The 23,729-nt window shown below is 40.3% G+C and overlaps 1 protein-coding gene across 1 annotated transcript in view; it reads left to right on the plus strand.

The window, feature by feature from the left end:
* The window catches only part of LOC144957854 (adhesion G protein-coupled receptor L4-like), a 31,590-nt gene extending 8,501 nt beyond the window's left edge, over positions 1-23,089 (plus strand). Inside the window, exons 2-7 of the mRNA XM_078889325.1 lie at positions 50-335; positions 3,669-3,836; positions 10,704-10,840; positions 14,826-14,967; positions 19,468-19,776; positions 20,129-23,089. Of these exons, the coding sequence (XP_078745451.1) occupies positions 272-335; positions 3,669-3,836; positions 10,704-10,840; positions 14,826-14,967; positions 19,468-19,776; positions 20,129-21,909 (2,601 nt within the window). The 5' untranslated portion in view covers positions 50-271 and the 3' untranslated portion in view covers positions 21,910-23,089. The remainder of the gene's footprint in view (positions 1-49; positions 336-3,668; positions 3,837-10,703; positions 10,841-14,825; positions 14,968-19,467; positions 19,777-20,128) is intronic.
* The last annotated feature ends 640 nt before the right edge of the window (positions 23,090-23,729 follow it).

The following is a 23,729-nucleotide window of genomic DNA, read 5'->3' on the forward strand; positions in this document are numbered from 1 at the left end:
TACTTCTTCTTCTTCTTTCGTTTATTTTCTTTTTTCTCTTTTTCCACAGATTGCATTGTATACATGCCATGCATGTAAGTAAAATCCTCACATGTCCTGCCCGCCAGATGATCCGTACAAACACACACACAACTATAATATTATGAAATCTTTGCCGTTTTTCGTCTTTCAGAGAGACTTTATTGAGAACTAATCACCCGACGGACGAGTGACGTCACTTAATACGTTCTATATCATACGGCCAAGTGTTGGCAAACCATACGATATTATCATGAATGAACAAGTCGTTTTTCCCTTGTATCTCCTTGTTTTGACGAGATTCGGCGTGACCAAATGTAAGTAAAATACCCTGACCTCTTTATTGTGCGGCCATGTGGTCTAGTGGTATGACACTCGCTTTCGGATCGGAAGGTCCTGGGTTCGAACCTCGTGCTCGGCGCATTGTTGAGTCCTTGGAGAAGAGCCTTTACTCACAGTCTCTCATCGTACTCAGGTGTAAAATGAGTACCTGACCGTTAGCAGCGTTGTCTTTGTCCGAAAAATTGTAATATCGCCTAACAGGTGTCATGTCCCGTCCTACATGTTAAATGTTGCTGTTGACCAGGGACCCCTTGTAAAGCGCTTTGAGCACATTTAGTGGATATTGCGCTATATAAAGCTCAATTATTTATTGTTATTGATGCTATGCGTTTAACCAAAACAAAAAAACTCACAACAACCGCCAGCCGGACATAACGTACCAAGAGGTAGACCACTCGCTTCACACGCAATCAAACTGAAATCAATCCCCGGTGTAGTCAAGATTTTTTTCTACATCCCCCCCCCCCCCGCCCCCGCGCCTCTCCATCCACAGTGATAGGGTAGCTGGGTCTCTTTGATCTGGCGGAAAGTACTTTGCGATAAACTAGCGACCTCTCTATAGTAGCAAGCAATTGGTACGGTCTGTTTCACGCAATTGAAACTTGGATAGATTCCGGCCCCATCATGGACCTAATGCTTTTCCCGACATAAAAAATACGTTAAGTTTTGATGCTGTGCATTTGGGAAAAGTGCTCACAACATCCGCCAGCCGAATATAACGTACCAATCTACAATACAATATACAATTTAGTTTCAAAGTAATCATAAAAAATAATAATTGAGCTTTTGTATAGCCAATATCCACTAAACGTGCTCAAAGCGCTTTACAAGGGGTCCCTGGTCAACAGTAACTTTAACATGTAGGACGGGACATGACGCCTGTTAGGCGATATTATAATATTTCGGACAAAGACAACGCTGTTAACGGCCAGGTATTCATTCTACATCTGAATACGATGAGAGAATGTCAGTAAAGAGCCTTTTCCAAGGACTCAACTATGCGCTGAGCGCGAGGCTCGAACCCGGGACCTTCCGATCCGAAAGCGAGTGCCATACCACTAGACCACGTAGCCACATATAAATGGCTGGCGGAAAACAATAACAAAGAGCTAAGTGGCGTCAATTTCGTTCTCTCCATAGGGGAAATTTGTCTCTAGGGCCTATTCCAAGGGAAGACTGGAATAAACCAGGCGTCAGCCGCAGTGTAGGGCCGCAAATTAAGCTAGGCCAAGGTGACTTGCTCAAGGCCACACAGCGCAGCGGCGGGTGATCGAACTCGGTACGTTTCGGGGACAAAGCAAAGACCGTACTGCTGAGCCAAGCTTTAGGTTAATGGTTAGCTTCAGTTTACACAGTCATAAAAACCTGGTGTGGTTCCTGACCTCCCATAGTGGGCAGGGAGGTACATACTGTGTCTTCAATCCCCCTATAATAATAATAATAATAATAATAATAATAATAATAATAATAATAATAATAATAATAATAATAATAATAATAATAATAATAATAATAATAATAATAATAAAGTTTATTTGTATAGCGCCCAATCTCGTTGAAAAAACAGCTCTAGGCGCACAAAATTGTAAAACAACATTAAAAACATGTTTGTACACACACCCATTTATACAAGCACGCACACACATACACACACACCCTCACAACGACACATACATTCACCAAAACGTGCATATGCATACAGAGACGAAAAAATATCTGTTAACATGAATTATTGAATAAAAATCATATCAGTACATTTAACAATAATGGCGGATGAAGGGAGATCATAATATTATGTCATGAGAATTTTGATGTAACAAATGTATATCTTATTTAAAAGATGTTTTATTTAATCTAGTCATCATCATCATCATCATTGCCTTTTTGACCCTGGGTCAGGGTATAGGCCACAGACAAACAGTTTCCATCCTTCTCTATCCTGAGCTAACTTTTTTATCTCATTCCAGGTCTTACCACTTCTCTGTATATCAGCTTCTTTAATTCTTCTCCATGTTCCTCGTGGCCTTCCCCTTGATCTTCTGCCCTGAGGGTTCCAGTCCAATGCTTATATAAGATGAGATTTTAATTTCTTTTTAAAAGATGACTGGGAATCCACAACCCCGCTCCTAACATTGAATGCAAAAGAATTCCAGACAGCGGGAGCAGCATGAATAAATGCACGATCAGCATAGGTCTTAGATCCCTTTTAGGAACGCATAATCGTGATTGAGAGTTGGATCTTAAATTAAGGGAGTGTAAACATTTATGAAATCTGATATATAGGCAAGAGAAGTTTCATTAATATGATTATAGCACATTACAGCAATTTTATATGTAATCCTAAATCTAACAGGGAGCCAATGTAAAGTCCAAAACAAAGGTGTGACATGATCACTTTTTTTCCTTTTCAAAACTAATTTTTCCGCTTGATTTTGAATGCGCTACAGTTTGCTGAGGACGTTATTTGGAATAGAATACATGAGCATGTTACAGTAATCAAGTCTAGAAAACATCAAGGAAGAAATGATGGTTTGAACAGATTTTTGATCTAAAAAATTAGCCAATTGTGAAATTCTTCTGAGCTCGACATATAAAGTCTTACCTAAATTATCGACATGGCAATGCATGGAAAGGGTCGAGTCAAAGTAAACACACAAACCTATAGCTGTTTTCCAATTGGCTTTCTGTCTTTGTCTTGGAATGAGATTACTTGGTTTTGTCCTGGCTCTGGCCGGATACCCTGGCTGGGAGGGAAACATTCAAAAGTATAGATCGTTCGAAATTGAGTCACTCAGGCCTATAAACGATCATGGTTACACAAAGTTTTGTGTGTTGGTCCTTTATACTTCCGGATGGTAATGTTGTGAGCTCCTTATCCAAGCGCAATCTATCTGTAGTTAGTATTTGGAGATAATATTCTTTTTCCTTGTAAATCATCTCTCTGTTATGAACTGTATTATTTTTCCTTTTATGATTTGTAAACCATTGACTGTGTTCCTCTTTGCGGGGACCTCTACTTGTGTCTGGATGAGACTTTGAGTTATCTCAAACTAAGTACACTGATAGTGTGCTCTTGGAATCTAAATCGGTTCCCTATTCGAACCAATTCCCCTTTGTCTTACCTTTTCTTGGGCGCTTTAATTGTAATTCTAGAACTTTTGACTATCCTATTTTCTTCTTTTTTTTTACTGGCGCTTATATGTCATTAATTACTCGCAAACGCCGTAAAACCCTTAAAAACAAAAACAAACAAAACAGACATGAAACCGTTTTGATGTGTTATAACACATTTCTGGCTTTTCGAACAGGTCAACATTGCGACATTAAAAAGTGGCAAAAAAGCGCAACACTCGACAAGTATTTCATATTCCAGGATACTCGCCTGAATTGTAAGACTGCGATGGCGTCCTGCAAAAATTTAGGAGGTCAAGGTGTGACCCTTCGAAACCACGACACAGAACAGGAAGTTTACAAGTGTAAGTAATTTTAAAAATTAATTGAGCCTTTATATAGCGCAATATCCACTAAATGTGCTCAAAGGCGCTTTACAAGGGGTCCCTGGTAAACAGCAACATTTAACATGTAGGACGGGACATGACACCTGTTGAGCGATATTATAATTTTTCGGAAAAAAGACAGCGTTGTTAACGGCCAAGTACTTATCTTACACCTGAGTACAGTGAAAGAATGTAAGTAGAGAGTCTTTTCTAAGGAGTCAACTATGCGCCGAGCGCGAAGCTCAAACCCAGGACCTTCCGATCCGAAAGCGAGTGTCATTCCACTACACCACATAGCCGCACAGTAAATCATTTCACGGGTTTTATTCCAGGGGCTAGTCGTAGCCATCGTTAACACATAGCCAGACACTAGAACCGTAGCCATCGTTAACAAATAGCCAGACACTAGAACCGTGGCCATCGTTAACACATAGCCTGACACTAGAACCGTGGCCATCGTTAACACATAGCCTGCCACTAGAACCGTGGCCATCGTTAACACATAGCCTGACACTAGAACCGTGGACATCGTTAACACATAGCCTGACACTAGAACCGTGGCCATCGTTAACACATAGCCTGACACTAGAACCGTGGCCATCGTTAACACATAGCCTGCCACTAGAACCGTGGCCATCGTTAACAAATAGCCTGACACTAGAACCGTGGTCATCGTTAACACATAGCCAGACACTAGAACCGTAGCCATCGTTAACACATAGCCTGACACTAGAACCGTGGCCATCGTTAACACATAGTCAGACAATAGAACCGTGGCCATCGTTAACACATAGCCTGACACTAGAACCGTAGCCATCGTTAACACATAGTCAGACAATAGAACCGTGGCCATCGTTAACACATAGCCTGACACTAGAACCGTAGCCATCGTTAACACATAGCCTGACACTAGAACCGTGGTCATCGTTAACACATAGCCAGACACTAGAACCGTAGCCATCGTTAACACATAGCCTGACACTAGAACCGTGGCCATCGTTAACACATAGTCAGACAATAGAACCGTGGCCATCGTTAACACATAGCCTGACACTAGAACCGTAGCCATCGTTAACACATAGCCTGCTACTAGAACCGTGGCCATCGTTAACACATAGCCAGACACTAGAACCGTAGCCATCGTTAACACATAGCCTGCTACTAGAACCGTGGCCCTCGTTAACACATAGCCAGACACTAGAACCGTAGCCATCGTTAACAAATTGCCAGACACTAGAACCGTGGCCATCGTTAACACATAGCCTGACACTAGAACCGTGGCCATCGTTAACACATAGCCTGACACTAGAACCGTGGCCATCGTTAACACATAGCCTGCCACTAGAACCGTGGCCATCGTTAACACATAGCCTGACACTAGAACCGTGGCCATCGTTAACACATAGCCAGACACTAGAACCGTGGCCATCGTTAACACATAGCCAGACACTAGAACCATGGCCATCGTTAACACATAGCCTGACACTAGAACCGTAGCCATCGTTAACACATAGCCAGACACTAGAACCGTGGCCATCGTTAACACATAGCCAGACACTAGAACCATGGCCATCGTTAACACATAGCCAGACACTAGAACCGTGGACATCGTTAACACATAGCCAGACACTAGAACCGTGGCCATCGTTAACATATAGCCTGACACTAGAACCGTAGCCATCGTTAACACATAGCCAGACACTAGAACCGTAGCCATCGTTAACACATAGCCTGACACTAGAACCGTAGCCATCGTTAACACATAGCCTGACACTAGAACCGTGGCCATCGTTAACACATAGCCTGACACTAGAACCGTAGCCATCGTTAACACATAGCCAGACACTAGAACCGTAGCCATCGTTAACACATAGCCAGACACTAGAACCGTAGTCATCGTTAACACATAGCCTGACACTAGAACCGTGGCCATCGTTAACACATAGCCTGACACTAGAACCGTAGCCATCGTTAACACATAGCCAGACACTAGAACTGTAGCCATCGTTAACACATAGCCTGACACTAGAACCGTGGCCATCGTTAACACATAGCCAGACACTAGAACCGTGGCCATCGTTAACACATAGCCAGACACTAGAACCGTGGACATCGTTAACACATAGCCTGACACTAGAACCGTAGCCATCGTTAACACATAGCCAGACACTAGAACCGTGGCCATCGTTAACACATAGCCAGACACTAGAACCGTATCCATCGTTTACACATAGCCAGACACTAGAAACGTGGCCATCGTTAACACATAGCCTGACACTAGAACTGTAGCCGTCGTTAACACATAGCCTGCCACTAGAACCGTAGCCATCGTAAACATATAGCCTAACACTAGAACCGTAGCCATCGTAAACTTATAGCCTGACACTGACCGTAGCCATCGTTAAAACATAGCCTGACACTGACAGTAGCCATCGTTTACATATAGCCTGACACTAGAACCGTGGCCTCCTTAAACTCATGATCCTGACACTGACCGTAGCCATCGTTAGCTAAGAGACTGACACTGACCAAAAAATGACGTCAATAGACAAGTCTTTGGCCACAAAAGAAAACAAATCGTGAGTTGTATACAATTATTCAACCAATGGAATCACTTGTTTTCTTGAGCTCGACTAACGACAATTCACAACACGCTGCACAAACCTTAAAAATGATGTCAAACTTCTAGCGTAGCCATCGTTAAATTGTAGCCTGACACTGAAATCCACTAGGACTTATAATTTAACGTCATTATTATTTAGGTTAGTGCAGCGCCTAGTGAGTTGTCTTTAGTAGAGCTCAAGAAAACAAGTGATTCCATTGGTTCAACTATTGAATACAACTCACGGTATGTTTTCTTTTGTGGCCAAAGACTTGTCTTTTGATGTCATTTTTGGGGGGTCAGTGTCAGGCAATGAGTGTACGATGGCTAGGGGCTAGTAGAGGGATTTAGCAGATACTACGCATCACGCATCGGGTATTACGTACCTATCACGTGATCATTTTCATTACACACAAAAATTGATGCAGTGCTCTTAAGTAATTCAATCAAAACATTCCACCCGCCGAATATGGCACTGAAACCCAAAAGGACTGTCATTTTGACGTCATTATTTGGTTTTTGCACCGCCTAGTGAGTTGTCGTTAGTAGTGCTCATGGAAACAAGTGCTCCCATTGGTTGAACTATTGAAGAGAATATACCTCACGATTTGTGTTCTTTTGTGTCCAAAGTCTGGTCTTTGACGTCATTTTTTGGCCAGTGCCAGGCTTTAAGTTTACGATGGCTACGATATAACGTACTAAACAAACAAAACTGTTTGTAACCTCGAACGTTTATATATCTAGTCTGATGGATAGAATTGAGTGAGAAATAATCATAAACTGGCTGGCTAAAAACAATAAGAAAAAGCTGAGTGACATCATTTCCGTTTAATCTGTAATGCCGCAATGCGATTTTTATTTGAATCCCGGGAATGTTTGCATTGTGACATCCACGTAATGAGCAATACGTACATTGTAACATTCACGTGATACGTAGATTGTAACATTAACGTGATACGTAGATTGTAACATTAACGTGATACGTAGATTGTAACATTCACGTGATACGTACATTGTAACATTCACGTGATACGTAGATTGTAACATTAACGTGATACGTAGATTGTAACATTAACGTGATACGTACATTGTAACATTCACGTGATACGTACATTGTAACATTCACGTGATACGTACATTGTAACATTCACGTGATACGTACATTGTAACATTAACGTGATACGTAGATTGTAACATTAACGTGATACGTAGATTGTAACATTAACGTGATACGTAGATTGTAACATTAACGTGATACGTAGATTGTAACATTAACGTGATACGTACATTGTAACATTCACGTGATACGTACATTGTAACATTAACGTGATACGTAGATTGTAACATTCACGTGATACGTACATTGTAGTATTCACATGATACGTACATTGTAACATTAACGTGACATTCACGTGATGCGTGATACATATAATCTGCTAGTCCGCTCTAATTATTGACAGTGACATTTAGATTTTACTCCATGATTATTTCTGTTTGTGTTTATGATATTGATAATAATAATAATGATAATAATAATAATAATAATAATAATAATAATAATAATAATAATAATAATAATAATAATAATAATAATAATAATAATAATAATAATGATAACAATAATGATAATAATAATAATAATAATAATAATAATAATAATAATAATAATAATAATAATGATAATAATGATGATGATGATGATGATGATGATGATGATGATGATGATGATGATGATGATGATGATGATGATGATGATGATGATGATGATTATGATGATGATGATGATGATGATGATAATGATAATGATAATAATAATGATAATAATAATAATAATAATAATAATAATAATAATAATAATAATAATAATAATAATAATAATAATAATAATGATAATAATAATGATAATAATATAATAATAATAATAATAATAATAATAATAATAATAATAATAATAATAATAATAATGATAACAATAATGATAATAATAATAATAATAATAATAATAATAATAATAATAATAATAATAATAATAATAATAATAATAATAATAATAATAATAATAATAATAATAATAATAATAATGACCATTTGTTAAGCGCAGCTTTTCCCGCTATATCATGCAGGCTCTGGGCGAGTAAAAAAATCGAGCTTTTATAATGGGCAATATCCACTAAACGTGCTCAAAGCGCTTTGCAAGGGGTCCTGACCAATAGCAACACTTAACATGTAGGAAGACATGACTCCTGTTACTGTTGGGCGATATTACAAATCTTTCGGACAAACTTTCGGGCCAATTTTTAGATTTTCAAGCAGGCAGGTCTGTTGTTGTTCCATCCGAAAGACCTGAGGATCGTGAATAATTTGAACATATAAATATAATGATCCACCCTCACGTGTTGTTTTCCCGGATTGAAAAATTGAGCTTTTTTTATTGAGCCTTTATATATAGCGCAATATCCACTAAATGTGCTCAAAGCGCTTTACAAGGGATTCCTGGCCAACAGCGACAGTTAACATTTAGGACGGGACATGACGCCTGTTAGGAGATGTTGCAATTTTTGTGACAGAGACAACGCTGTTAACGGCCAGGTACTCATTTTACACCTGAGTACTGTGAGAGAATGTGAGTAAAGAGCCTTCTCCAAGGACTCAACTATGCGCAGAGCGAGGCTCGAACCCAGGACCTTCCGATCCGAAAGCGAGTGTGATACCACTAGACCACATCGCCGCAAGAGCGTTGTTGTTGTTTTTTTAGTAGTCCTTCAGAGCCCATAAGCCAGAGTTTATCCCGCTTTCATTAGCGTGAAACGGATAATAACAATTGGTTCATTCCCTTTGGATAGGACGCTAGTCTATCGCAAAGTACTTTCCGCCAAATCTAACAGACCCAGTTACCCACTTACTGTTGGGTGAACAGGAAGGTTGGAAAAAATAAATCTCGACTTTCACCCCGGGAGATCGATCTGGGTCCCTTTTTCGTGTGAAGCGAGTGCTCTACCCTCTGAACTACCGCGCGGGACGCCCGAAAAGAGAGTTTAGTTTACGTTTAATTTCAAATTTTTCTTCTATTTTTTAACTCTTTGCATACCGACACTTTTCCATATTTCCCCTGTAACGTCATGTCCATCCAACATAAAAATGGACTTTTTAAAACTCTCCTTACCGATGATTTGCAGTATTTTCCCAAAATGGCAGGCTTACCCAGCAGAAAAATTGAATTTTTAGACTGAAACAATCTCTCTACAAAACAACTTTATGTTATTATTAAATAAACAAAGATCATTGAGATGTACAAATTAAATCTGAATAAGAAAAAATGTATATATTGTGTCGTAACAAATGTGACGATTTTGTTGTAGGTGGTACGAAGGGGGTTAAAACTCCATCTCATGAGGAATGACAGGAAAACAAGTTGTACAACACAGCATTGAGTTTTGATAACTATAACCAAAAAAAATCTCTTCAAATTTTTTTGATGTGCAACAGAAATCTTCATGGGAAAAAAAATGTTTGTTGCATCGTAACGAATGTGACGATTTTTCTATATATCTTAGTTGGTCATGTAAATGTTGCTGCTCGAAGTTCGAAGAAATAAATAACAATGTGAAATTGAATGTAAGCTTCAATTTAATTACGAAAACAGATAGAACGGACGTGTCGGGTTTCCCCTTTATAAAAAAACAGAATGAATGACACTCTACAGATGAATTTTATTCAGCCTGTTTGTTGATAAAGGGGAAACCCGAAACGTCCGTTCTATCTGTTTTCGTAATTAAATTGAAGCTTGCAATAGTTGGAAATTATTATTATTATTATTATTATTATTATTATTATTATTATTATTATTATTATTATTATTATTATTATTATTATTATTATTATTATTATTATTATTATTATTTATTATTATTATTATTATTATTATTATTATTATTATATTATTATTATTATGCCTTTTTCGCCACGATATCATAAGATATTGTCACCAAGGAATTCCACGAAGGAATATAGATAATTCATCAAACAAGATATCTGATGTCAACAGGAATCACCCATGTTGTCCAAGTGAGCAAATTGAGGGTTAATAATCTTGCTCAAGGAAAAAAACGAAAGTGCCTGAAGTGGGGCTCGAATCCGGGTCATCCGGATCACAGTGCAATGCCTTAACCACTCGGCCACTTCGCCCCCATATAGTTGGTAAGGAGAGGGTTAATTACTTTGTTTTTTTATTTTGGCCATTCTAGTGCTCATAGAATCACCATTAAACCCTCTGGCCGCTCGGGCCGACAAGTTGGACGAAATGGGCTGCATCACATCGCCTTGGATCGGATTAGAAAGCCTGCTTTCCTCACGATATCGTTGGCCCGATGGAACGCCGCTGGTAAGGCCTCTCGTCTTCCAGTTAGTTTTAATCTTGTACTTTGGGAAAAGCACATATAGATGGAATAAACTTGACGTCACTCGGGTCTTTGTTATTGTCTTTTTTTTTGTTTTGTTTTGTTTTTTAATTGTTTTTGTTTTTTTAATTTTTTTGCCATCCGCGTTTATGAATAATTCCCACTTAACTGTATTAACCAGAATATAAAAGTTCATAGTTACACATAGTTTTGTATGTCTGTCACTTATACTTCCGGATGGCAAAAATGTTGAGAGCTTCTTAACCAAGCGCGTACTATCTATATTATATTTTTAAAATTTTGCCCAGATAAATCGTCCTTTAAATATCGATCGATGAGAATGACTCTCAGCTTATCAAAAACTCTTTAAACTCAAAAAAACTCGATCGCCATCGTCGATTATCTCCCCTTTTCAGACCACTCCCTCATTTCTTTCAATCTTGACGTTTCAAAACCATGCCGCATCAACCAGAAACATCAAAGGGATCAATATGGACAATTTCAAAACAAAACTGACTTAAAATTCAATTATTTCTCCAGACCAGTGGAATAGTTGTCTCATCGAAACGCTTGACAAACATGCGCCATTCCAAACAAGGACCGTCACCAACCGCAAGTATGCTCCGTGGTATACGTCGGACGTTAAAGAAGCTAAAACGAAGTGTCGGAGAGCAGAAAGACTGCTGAAAATATCAGGTCTTACGATTCATCGTGAATTATTCAAGAACACATTTCATGCCTAGAAGACAACAATAAAAAAAAGCAAAGACCACGTATTTTCTTTCAAAACTCGAAACTTCTAAATCTTGCAAACAATTATTTAACATCTGCAATGATCTACTTGGACGTGAAAGATGCATTTCATTACCATCTACAACCAATCAAAGAGACTTGCCAAACAAATTTGTCAACTTTTTAAAGACAAAATCCATAACATTCGTTCAGAACTAGATCGGCATGAACCATTTATAGATACAAATACATTCTGTGGTACCCCTTTAGACAAGTTCCAACCAGTTTCACCTAGTTTTATAAAAGAGTTGATTAAAAAAGCCCCCATTAAATTCTGCGACCTTGTTCCCCTACCAGCACAACTTTTGGCCAGCTCCATCGATACATTATTACCATCCATTACATCAATCATAAATACATTCATACTGACTGGCGAAGTTCCATCGTGCTTTAAAAGTGCCCTCGTCAAACCACTTCTGAAGAAACCATCACTGGACCACAATATATTAAACAATTATCGTCCTGTATCAAATTTACCTTTTTTGTCAAAACTTTTGGAGCAGGTAGTCCTTACACAATTAACATCTCATCTTAAGAACAACAGTTTGGAACAACCCTTTCAGTCAGCCTACAAACATCAACACAATACTGAAACGGCGCTTCTTAAAATCTTTAGTGACTTGTTATATAATGCTGATGCTAACAATATCAATGCATTATGCCTTTTAGATCTTTCAGATGCCTTTGACACCATTGACCATGACATTTTGTTAAAAAGACTAGAAAATACATTCGGCATAAAAGGAATTGCCCTTAAATGGTTTACATCATATTTACAGGATCGATGGCGGACTGTGTGGTGAATGGTGTTCAGTCAGAATAAGTTTTACTAAACTTTGGAGTGCCACAAGGCTCTGTTCTTGGCCCTGTCCTTTTTACTGTGTATATGCAGCCCCTTTCTAGTGTGATTTACAGTTCTTAATACAACGAATTACGAGCTGATTTAATGAGATTAGATCTTGGATGTACCATAATAAGTTAAAATTAAACGATAGTAAAACTGATATTTTAATGTGTGGAAGGCCGAGTATCCTTAAACAGGCAAATAAATCACCTATTACTCTCGGAAATAGCACACTAGAATTTTCAAATAAAGCAAAAAACCTTGGCGTCATCATTGATAAAGATCTTTCCATGACAAGCCACGTGAATAACACCATACAATCTATGTACATAGAAATGAAAAAAAAAATAGGAAAATTCGTAATTTAATACCGAAGCATATAGCGGAACTTTTAATTAATTCCCTTGTTTTGTCTAAATTGGACTATTGTAACTCCCTTTGGGCGAATTTAGCTAAAGACAAAATGAGCAAACTTCAGATAGCTCAAAATAACGCAATTGTACCCAATAACAAAAAATACCCGTCAGCAACTCTCCTTCTCCGTGAGTTACATTGGCTTCCTGTTATCTACAAATCCTTGAGCACCAACAGTCCCTCCTAAATTAAAGACCTTCTAAACATATATGTCCCCAATAGAAACTTGAGGTCAGGCAATGACCAGTCAATCCTTGTCAAACCTAAGCCATTGCGTAAAATAGGTGAGCAATCTTGTCAATTTTCGGCCCCGCATTTTTGGAAATCTCTCCCATCACACGTGAGATGCTCGGATTCGTTGACAACGTTCAAATCTCGCTTAAAGTTTTATCTATTGACGTCATATTGTTGCAATACTATAATCATATTTTGTTGTTGTTAAATTGAATTCGTATCACGTTTCCATCAAACTTGTCTTACTGTAATATGTTTTGTTTTATATCTCTGTAAAGCGCTTAGAGCCTGTAACAACGGGGTAAAGCGCTATATAAATTCCATTTATTATTATTATTATTATTATTATTATTATTATTATTATTATTATTATTATTATTATTATTATTATTATTATTATTTAAACCTGAGACCATGCGAGGTACTTCTTAAAGTTGATGCGGGGCTATGTGGTCTAGTGGTATGACACCTGCTTTCGGATCGGAAATCCTGGGTCCGAGCCTCGCTGGACGCATAATTAAGTCCTTGGAAAAAGCTCTTTACTCACATTCTCTCAGCTTACTCAGTCGTGACATCACTTCCCTCGTAATGACACATAGTAACTTAGTAACTGGCTCTAAACTATCGGAACAATGGCGGACGCCCTTATGAAATATTTCTCCAACGAGCATAAAAGTGTGTCGAGAAAAACATTATAAATCTGATCATGTTTTGACTTTTATACATTCTGATGACATGGCATGTGAAAAAGTTCTAGTCAGCATGAAGAATAAAAAGTACCGATTTTCTTTGTTAAGTAGAACCATGCTGCTTGTTGCTGGGCGGACGTGACGTCAGACTACTGAATCCAATGCTGTCGTACTCTGGAAAACCCCATATTTGAAAATTTGACCAGATATCTTTTCCTTCAAATATCGATCGATTTAAATGACCCTCATCTTGACAACAATTTTTTTTAAAACAAACAACCCCCCCACACACACACACACACACACACACACACACACACACACACAAAGTAGTCTTTCAGAACCATTGGGCCCATGGAGCCGGAGTTGGTCCCGATTTATATAGCGTGAAACGGACAATAGCAGTTGCTTGTTATAATTTGGATAGGATCTACTCTATCGCAGAGTGCTGTCCGCCAAAACTAACAGACCCAGCTACCCATTCTACTCTGCTGGGTAGACAGGGGAGGTCAGGAAAAAAATCTCGACTGCACCCGGGATCGATCTTGGACCCCTTACGTGTGAAGCGAGTGCTCTACCAACTGATCTATCGGGGCCCCCAGAAAAAAAAATAAATAAAAAATAAAAACAACAACAACAACAAAAAGTAAAACTCCTTCCAAGCCTGGAACTTTGAGCTTTTGAAATATTTTTTTAAATATTGCAATTTCCACTAAACGTGCTCAAAGCGCTTTACAAGGATTCCCTGGTCAACAGCAACACTATAGGACGGGACATGACGCCTGTCAGGCGATATTACTATTTTTTCGGACAGATACAACGCTGTTGGCGGCCAGGCACTCATTTTACACCTGAGTACGGTGAGAGAATGTGAGTAAAGAACCTTCTCCAAGGACTCAACTATACGCCGAGCAAGGCTCGAACCCAGGACCTTCAGATCCGAAAGCGAGTATCAAACCACAAGACCACATGGCCACTTCTTATTTTCTTAAACAGAAATCGGATGACTATAGTAACTGGCTTGATGGCCACCCCTCTCAAGGGCCAGGGAAGTGTGTTATCCTTGGGGGGTGTGACGGCCGGGGATGGGTGTCTAAGGATGCTACAGAACGACTGCCTTACATCTGTGAGGCATCTGGTGAGCCATTCCAATAATACTGATGTGACGGTGGGGATGATAATCAATGATTGTGTGGAATTATGGTATTGATAGTGATGATGATGATGATGATGATGATGATGGTGATGATGATGATGATGGTGATGATGATGATGATGATGATGATGATGATGATGATGATGATGATATAACTGGGAGGAGGAGAATGAGGATGAGGAGGAAGAGGAGGAGGAGAAGCATAATGATAAGAAGAAGAAGAAGAAGAAGAAGAAGAAGAAGAAGAAGCATGATGATGTTAATAATAATAATAATAATAATAATAATAATAATAATAATAATAATAATAATAATAATAATAATAATAATAATATTAATAATAATAATAATAATATAATAATAATAATAATAATAATAATAATAATAATAATAATAATAATAATAAGAATAATAATAATAATAATAAGAATAATAATAATAATAATAATAATAATAATAAATAATAATAATAATAATAATAATAGTGATAATAATATAATAATAATAATAATAATAATAATAATAGTAGTAGTAGTAGTAGTAGTAGTAGTAGTAGTAGTAGTAGTAGTAGTAGTAGTAGTAGGCATCCTTCCGTCTCAAGAGACGATGGTTTGCGCCCTGTACGGCTTTAGTCTCATCAGTCCTGTTGAGAGCAACGACGGGTGTGACTCAGCAGACCAATCCTTGCATGGCAGTCTCTTCCGCAGTTGTTGCACACGTAGTTTGACTGTGTGTTTGGTATTTGGATCTGCTGCCTCTCTTTCCTCCTTGTTCTCCTCTCCTCAAACTTCATCTTTCTCCTCTTCTCACCTCTCTTCACTCCCTCCATCACCGCATATCTCCAGCCGCTGCGGTCATAGGCAAGCGACTCCCAGGTGTTTGAGTCGATGCCTGTCAATTTCATGTCTCGTTTGCAGACATCATAGATGCGCAGAGCTGGACGGCCAGTTTGTCGCCGTCCAGAAGCTAGTTCACCGTACATGATGTCTTTGGGTATGCGTCCATCGTCCATCCTGTGTACGTGACCAAGCCATCGCAAATGTCGCTGGCAGAGCATGAGATGCATACTGAGGGAGTTCGCTCTTTCTAACACTGCATTGTTAGTGAGTCTGTCCTGCCACCTGATGCCGAGAATTTGTCGTAGACAGCGAATGTGGAAGTTTTCCAGGCGATTCTCCTGTCTGGCATATGTTGTCCAGGATTCACTGCCATACAGTAGGCTACTGAGTACACATGCCTGGTATACTCTGAGTTTGGTGTTCAAAGTGAGTTGGTTGTTGGTCCACACTCTCTTGCTCAGTTGTGCCATGACAGCGGCAGCCTTGGCGATGCGCTTGTCTAATTCTGCATCAAGTGAGAGGTTGCTGGTGATGGCTGTGCCCAGGTATGTGAAGTGATCAGTGACTTCTAGGTCCTCGTTGTCAATGTAAATTGCTGGTATAGAGGGGACATCCTGACAAATTATATTTGTTTTCTTGATGCTGATCGTCAGCCCGAATTCCCTGCATGAGTGGGAAAACCTGTCCATCAGCCGCTGAAGGTCTTCCTCGGTATGCGCGCATAGAGCTGCATCATCTGCAAATAGCATTTCCCTTATGAGGACTGTGCGGACCTTGGTCTTTGCTCTCAGCCGTGCCAGATTGAACAGCTTCCCATCACTTCTGGTGTGTAAGTGGACTCCTTCTGCGGGCTCTTTGAATTCAAACTTCAGCAGTAAGGAGAAAAATATACAAAAATATACCAAACAAAGTCGGTGCGAGGACACAGCCTTGTTTCACGCCGCTGCGCATGGGGAAGGGTTCAGAGGCTCCACCGTCATAGCTTATGGTGCCCTTCATGTCGTCGTGGAAAGAGGCAATGATGATAAGCTGCTGAGGACAGCCAATCTTCTTTAGCAGCTGGAAAAGGTCCTTCCTGCTAACAAGGTCAAATGCCTTTGTCAGGTCAATAAATGCAATGTAGAGGGGCATCTGCTGTTCTCTGCATTTCTCCTGAAGTTGACGTACTGAGAAGATCATGTCCACTGTCGACCTCTTGGCTCTGAAGTCACATTGCGACTCTGGGTAGATACGTTCGGCGAGGACTTGCAGTCGAGCGAGGACAACGCGTGCAAAGACTTTACCCACAATGCTCAGTAGTGAGATTCCCCTATAGTTATTGCAGTCACTACGGTCTCCTTTGTTTTTGTAGAGGGTGATAATCTTGGCATCTCGCATATCCTGTGGTACCTTGCCTTCTCTCCAGCAAAGACACAGGAGTTTATGTAGTGGTTCCAAGAGGGCTGGCTTTCCACATTTGATGATTTCGGGTGGAATGCTGTCGTCACCGGGTGCTCTGCCACAGGCCAGTGCATCGATTGCTTTGCTGAGCTCCTCCATAATTGGTTCTGCGTCTAGTTCTTCCAGTACTGGCAGTTCTTCAATTGCGTCTAACACTTTTTGGGTGACAGAGTTTTCTCTGGCGTAGAGTTCCAAGTAGTGCTCTACCCATCTTCCCATCTGCTTGTCCTTGTCTGTGATGACTTCCCCTGTTTTTGATTTTATAGGCGCAGTTTTCTTTGTAGATTTGCCTGTCGCCTGTTTGATGCCCTCATACATGGCCCTTCTGTTGCCACTGTCAGACGCTTGCTGGATGTTGTCCGACAACTGAAGCCAGTAGTCGTTGGCGCAACGTCGAGCTGTTTGCTGTGCTTTGCTGCGTGCAGCTCGCAACGCCTGCAGGTTCCTCTGACTTGGTTCATGTTTATAGTTGACAAGTGCGCTGCGCTTGGCATCAATGACTGGCTCCATCTCAGTAATGCTGGCTTCAAACCGATCTTTGTTCTTGCGCTCCTTTTTGCCATATGTACGAACTGCAGTGCTGTAAATGGCGTTTCTAAGAGAGTTTCAGCTGTTCTGTGCGTTTTGTTCTGCTTTTCTATGAGCTGTGTTGAGAATCTTCTCAAGTTGCTCGTTGAACTCTATATTCTTTTCTTGGTAAGCTGTCTTGCTGGTTTTGATCCTGGGCTGGCCCTTTCTCTTTGAGTGATGAAGTTTCTTTGGTGTCAGTTTCACCCTTGTGACAACCAAGGAGTGATCGGTGTCGCAATCAGCGCTTTGATAGGACCTGGTGTTACAAACATTGTTAAGAGAATCGCGCTTTGTGATGATCATGTCCAGCTGATGCCAGTGTTTTGACATTGGATGCCTCCATGACACCTTGTGACATGCCTTGTTCTGAAAGTAGGTGTTCGTCACGCATAGTTTGCGATAGCAGCAGAGTTCAAGAAGCCTTTGACCATTCTCATTCATCTTTCCTATGCCGTGGTGCCCCAAAACGGTTGGCCATGATTCTTTGTCGGCACCAACTCGCGCGTTGAAGTCGCCAAGAAGGTCGATGTGCTCCACTTCTGGGATATTGTTGACAATGGCGTCTAATGACTCATAGTTGGTCCTTTACTTCAACCGAAGCTTGCAGTGTTGAGGCGTAGACGCAAACAAGGTTCACCGAGCCCTGCATGGATGACAGGCGCAGCTTTAAAATTCTCTCTGTGCCGTCTGTTGGCGGTTCAATCATAGGAAGCAATGTATGGCGTTCTGCAAATCCAACACCGTGCTCCCTCACGTCTTCTGTGCCTTTTCCTTGCCAGAGGAATGTAAAGTGTTTCTGCTTCAGGGATCCCCTCTCTGGGAGTCGGGTTTCCTGCAAGGCTGCTATGTCGATGTTCAGTCTGTTAAGTTCACGATCAATTACTGCTGTTTTTTTAGCATCGTCCATGGCCTGAAGGTCATCCGTCAGTCCTGAGCGCATAGTTCTTACATTCCAACTTGCTAATCGAAGAGCTGGGGACTTCGTTTTTTTTCATTTGCTTGCCTGGTACACAGTTTAACGATCCACTTGTCAAGCTTGCAGGCTCTAAGCTCCAGGCACCCTCTGAAGCAGGCAGATTGTGGCGGGTCAACACCTTTCTTGCTGGGGGCTGCCCAGCTTGGGGCGGGCGGTAGCTGACCAGTAGGATTACGATGATCCCTCCCACCGTCGAAGACAACCCGTAGCGTCCAACTCTACGCCAATTGAGCAAGGACTTATCACTCGTAGACTGCTGTCTTCCGTGATGTTACTCTTCACCGGTGAAGGTGAGACTGGAGTGTCCTCTCCAGAGCGCGGCCTGGGCAAAGTAATGTGGAGATCTGGGCTGCCCAGTAACCAAAACCTCCCTCTCTTCCTCCCTGGTGTGGTCCAAACGATCGCATAGCGATACGTTTGGCATCAGTTTGGATGCAGATTTTTGTTAGGTTTACTCCTTAGCCTTTCCTCCTCCCGAAGGTATCCACAAGGCAGGAGAAAGAAAAAGAAGAAGACGAAGAATTTCATATCATCAGTAGTTATCAATTTCATTCTTAGTATTATCAACACTTCATCATAACACCACTTTGCGTTGGTGGGTCACTATTCAATCATCTCTTGTTATTTGTTTTTATCTGTTCCTTTCACGAATTCCAGTTCCCTGTGCATCTCGACCCGTCCTGTTTCTCGGGATAGGACGAGGACAATATGAAAACATCACCACTGAACCGATCGTGACCCGGAAACAAACGTTCAATGTCAACTGTTTTCTAAAAGGTTACACAGGTAACGTCAAAGACTTGAGACTATCGTCTGGCTCAGGGCAAACTGTTTCTGGACAAAGGAATTTCGTCAATCAGATCATGGTGGTGTCTCTGAAACCCTTCAAGCCAGAGAAAGTTTCCTGCACGGCAACTCTGAATGATGGAACCCGAGAGACTTCGGAAATCACGGTGATTCTAAAAGGTAAGTTCTGGCCGTACTCTGGTCAAAAACCCAAAACAAAACTAAACAGGTATTTAAAATTTTGATGAGGGTCATTTAAATCGATCGATATTTAAAGGACGAGTTTTCTGGTCAAAATGTTAAATACATGTTTTGTTTTGGTTTTTTTCAGTGTGTGGTAGTAAACTGTTATAATATGTGAGGCTGGCTGAGAAAACCCGGGAAGATGCGATGGTGTGATCTCTTGTTCTACAATGTTGCTGTTTGTCATGGACCTTTTGTAAAGCGTATTAATTGAGCACGTTTAGTAAATATTACGTTATATAAAACCTCAATTAAAACCGAAATAAATAGTTTTATTTCATTTTTTCAGGCTTCGACGATCAGTTAACGAGTGTTGTGAAAGACGTGGACCAAGCGATTCAAGAAAGTGTAACCCTAGATTCCGAATACTTGAAGTCACGGAATATTTTGTCCAAATTAGACAACATCACTAGTCGTATCACTCCGACCGGAAGAAGCAAAATAATCGGTGAATCCGTTCTAAGCGTCGTCTCCAAGATCACCGACTGCTGCGTCAAGGAATTAGAACCCGAAAGCCGGGAAGTCCTTCGCACTAGCATCATGAGAGTGGCGAATAACATTCCGTTGAATGACGCCTCCCGTTTCGTTTACTCGTCCAAGGATGTTGCACTCTCCGTTTACGGTGGAGATAATAAAGAACTGGCAAATTGGAAGAGCGTTGTATTTCATGATAAGATATCGACAGGCGATGACAAACTATCCGTAGTGCGGAACGTGAATATGACGGACTATAACGCAGACGAAATTGGCATGGCGTATGTTCATATTCCATTTCATGGCGTCGGCAAATCTCTACTCCAGGCAGACAGGTCAAAGTTCAGGCTAAGCGTGGCCATCTTTAAAGACCACTCGCTTTTCGGGCCGTGTCAAGGAGAAGCGAACTGCAAAATAATCAACAGGGTAATTTCTGTTGAAGTGCCTGGGATTTCGATGAAAAAACTGAAGTATGAAATAACCTTAACATTCCATCAGCAACGCGCTCGGAAAGCGTTTAAACGATGCGTCTACTGGGTTCCCGCTGTTGAAGGCGAAGGGACGTGGGAACGTGACGGTTGTACGACTTTTGAGTCGGGTAAAACGTTCTTGACGTGCAGCTGTAATCACATGACCAGCTTTGCCCTCATGATGGCAGTCGATGACTCTGTCCTAAAACACGATAGACTTCTGAGCATTTTGTCCATCGTGGGATGCACCACGTCTGCCGTCACGCTTGCAGTCACTCTTTTGACGTACTGGATGTTTCCTTTCCTGCGCGTGGACAAACCTTCCATCATACTGATGAACATCTGCGCTGCCTTGTTGATGGTGAATGTATCATTTATGGTAAACGCCTCGCTTATCTACTCGGATTCTCATAACCAAGTTTTGTGCAAGTGTATAGCGATGTCTTTACACTATTTCATGCTTTCTGCCCTCCTATGGATGTCATGTGACGCCTATTACTTGTACATGGGAATCGTTATAGTTTTCATCAACGTTGAGAGAGATTACATATTCATCTTTTCTCTTATATCTTGGGGAATCCCCTTTTTCATTGTCCTACTCACCGGTTCAGTTCAGAAATTTGAGAACTACGATCTTATATACGACAACATGTGTTGGATCAAAAGACCTGCCATTTATTATGCATTCATTCTACCAGCCTGTTTACTCATGTTTTTTAACTATGTCATATTTGCTACCGTTATTCAATTCCTAATACAAGCGTCAAAGGCTAACCTGATACTTGAAAACAAAATCACGATAATCAAGCAATTGAAAGGCGCAGTGGCCCTTGCATCTCTCTTAGGGCTGGCGTGGATCTTCGGAATCCTGGCCATTGTATCTGGTCAGATCGTTTTCAGTTACCTCTTCGTGATATTCAACACGTTTCAAGGATTCTTCATCTTCATTTTCTACTGCGTGCTCAAACCGGACGTCAATTATTTCTGGACCAATTTGATTTGGGATTTGCTACATCCGGACGCTGACGCACCTGCCAGAAATGAACCGACCTACGAAGTAGAGTTCACCACAACCCAGGCGCCTAGTAAAGACAGACCCACTCACGACAGTGATAGTATACAGTAACCAGTTATCTTTTGTCCTGTGGAAAGACCTATATTTAAAAATTTAGCCCAGAAAACTCGATCCTCGTTCAAATATCGATCGATTTAAATGACCTTCAACTCGGAAAAAAAAACAACTCTCAAATCTGGGATATCGAGAAGTCATCCTTGAGGTCCCAGGTTTGAGAGTTAGACAGGTAATTTGTTAAGCGTGAGTCTAACTGACGACAGAGTGAAAATGGAGAGGCTTCGGATGGGAACAATACAGACAATGGAGGTTTCGGGTACAAACACTTCGTCAGCACAACAATAAACAAATTATCGTGGAAAACAAATAAAATAAAAATGCAATATAACTTGTATCGACTGTACAATAGAGAGCACATATCAAATATTAACACGAGTAAAGACGAATGCCCCTTAAGAATTATAGAACACATTTGACATCAACACGGGTGAAGATGCTTTGACTAATTTTGAGAAAACACATCAATTACTGACACAGATGAAGGCGAATGACGAATGCCCTTACGAAATGGAGAGCACACATCAACCATTAACACGAGTAAAGACGGAAGCCCCTTAAGAATTACCGAACACATTTGGCATCAACACGAGTGAAGATGCTTTTACTAATTTTGAGAGAACACATAAATTACTGACACATACGAATGCCCTTACGAAATGGAGAGCACACATCAAGCATTAACACGAGTAAAGGTAAAGACGAATGCCCCGATGCCACAAAGAATTACAGAACACGTGTGACATCAACACGGGTAAAGATGAAGACTCGAAGATATGATGAAAGCGTTGACCAAAGACGTGAACATTGCTGAATCAAGAAAATCTGTTCTGGTCTGCTCTTTGTTTTTGTTTTTTTGTTTTTTGTTTTGTTTTTTTTTTTTGGGGTTTTATTTATTTTTTTAGTTGTTTTTTTTTTTTTGTTTTTTTTTTTTTGTCTTTGTTCAATTTTTTAATAGAGGAAATCCTGAAATCGAGCTGTGTTGATTGATGAAACTATGAACAGTTCAAAATAACCTTTTATATGTTAATTTCCTAAGATATTGTTCTATAGAATTGTATCAATTATCTTTAAGATTATCATTCATTTCCATCGGGTGTTTTATCATTATTAAGTTATTTTCATTCAATTTGTGAATTAGCAATAAAAGTCCTGCCGAGATTTTGCCCCGATAAAATCTTATGGTTGACTTAAAGATTGAAGAGCTTCAATGGGGATTATGTATATTACATTTTCACGTGCTCGAGGTCATTGCTCACATTACAGAGTGTGCTCGAAATGCCCCCTTCCCCCCCCCCCCCCCCCCCCCCTTGCACGTCGTGAAAAGTGTTCACAGTTTGAGAAATATTCAACGTTACAATTGGTCATTTTGCTCAGAGTGAGTCATGGATATGTTTACAACTTTCATAAACAAAGCAGCGTGTTTGCATTTAATCAGAAATGTCCAATCGTTGTACTGCAACAAATCATGTGATCGATGATTCGGTTGGACGGAAGCATGAGTGTAGATCATCCCTATTGATGATGGAAGGATAATGCAGCGATACGATAACATGCCGTCAGGTGTCAAGCTCATGTCATGGACACTGTTTGATGGAGTCATAGATTTATACCATAGATGTTCAACGGACGTCTTTTTGCGAGCGCAATATGATTCAACAGTCGTGACGTCACTTCCCTCTTAATGACGCAAAGTAACTGGCGGACGCCATTATCTCCATCACCGCCCTTATGAATACTTCTCCGACGAGCATAAAAGTGTATCCAGAGGAGAAAAACATTATAAATCTGATCATGTTTTGACTTTTATACATTCT

The sequence above is a fragment of the Berghia stephanieae genome, chromosome 12 (assembly GCF_034508935.2).
Source record: "Berghia stephanieae isolate SIO BIC M18660-M18661 chromosome 12, UCSD_Bste_1.3, whole genome shotgun sequence".
Taxonomy (NCBI): domain Eukaryota; kingdom Metazoa; phylum Mollusca; class Gastropoda; order Nudibranchia; family Aeolidiidae; genus Berghia; species Berghia stephanieae.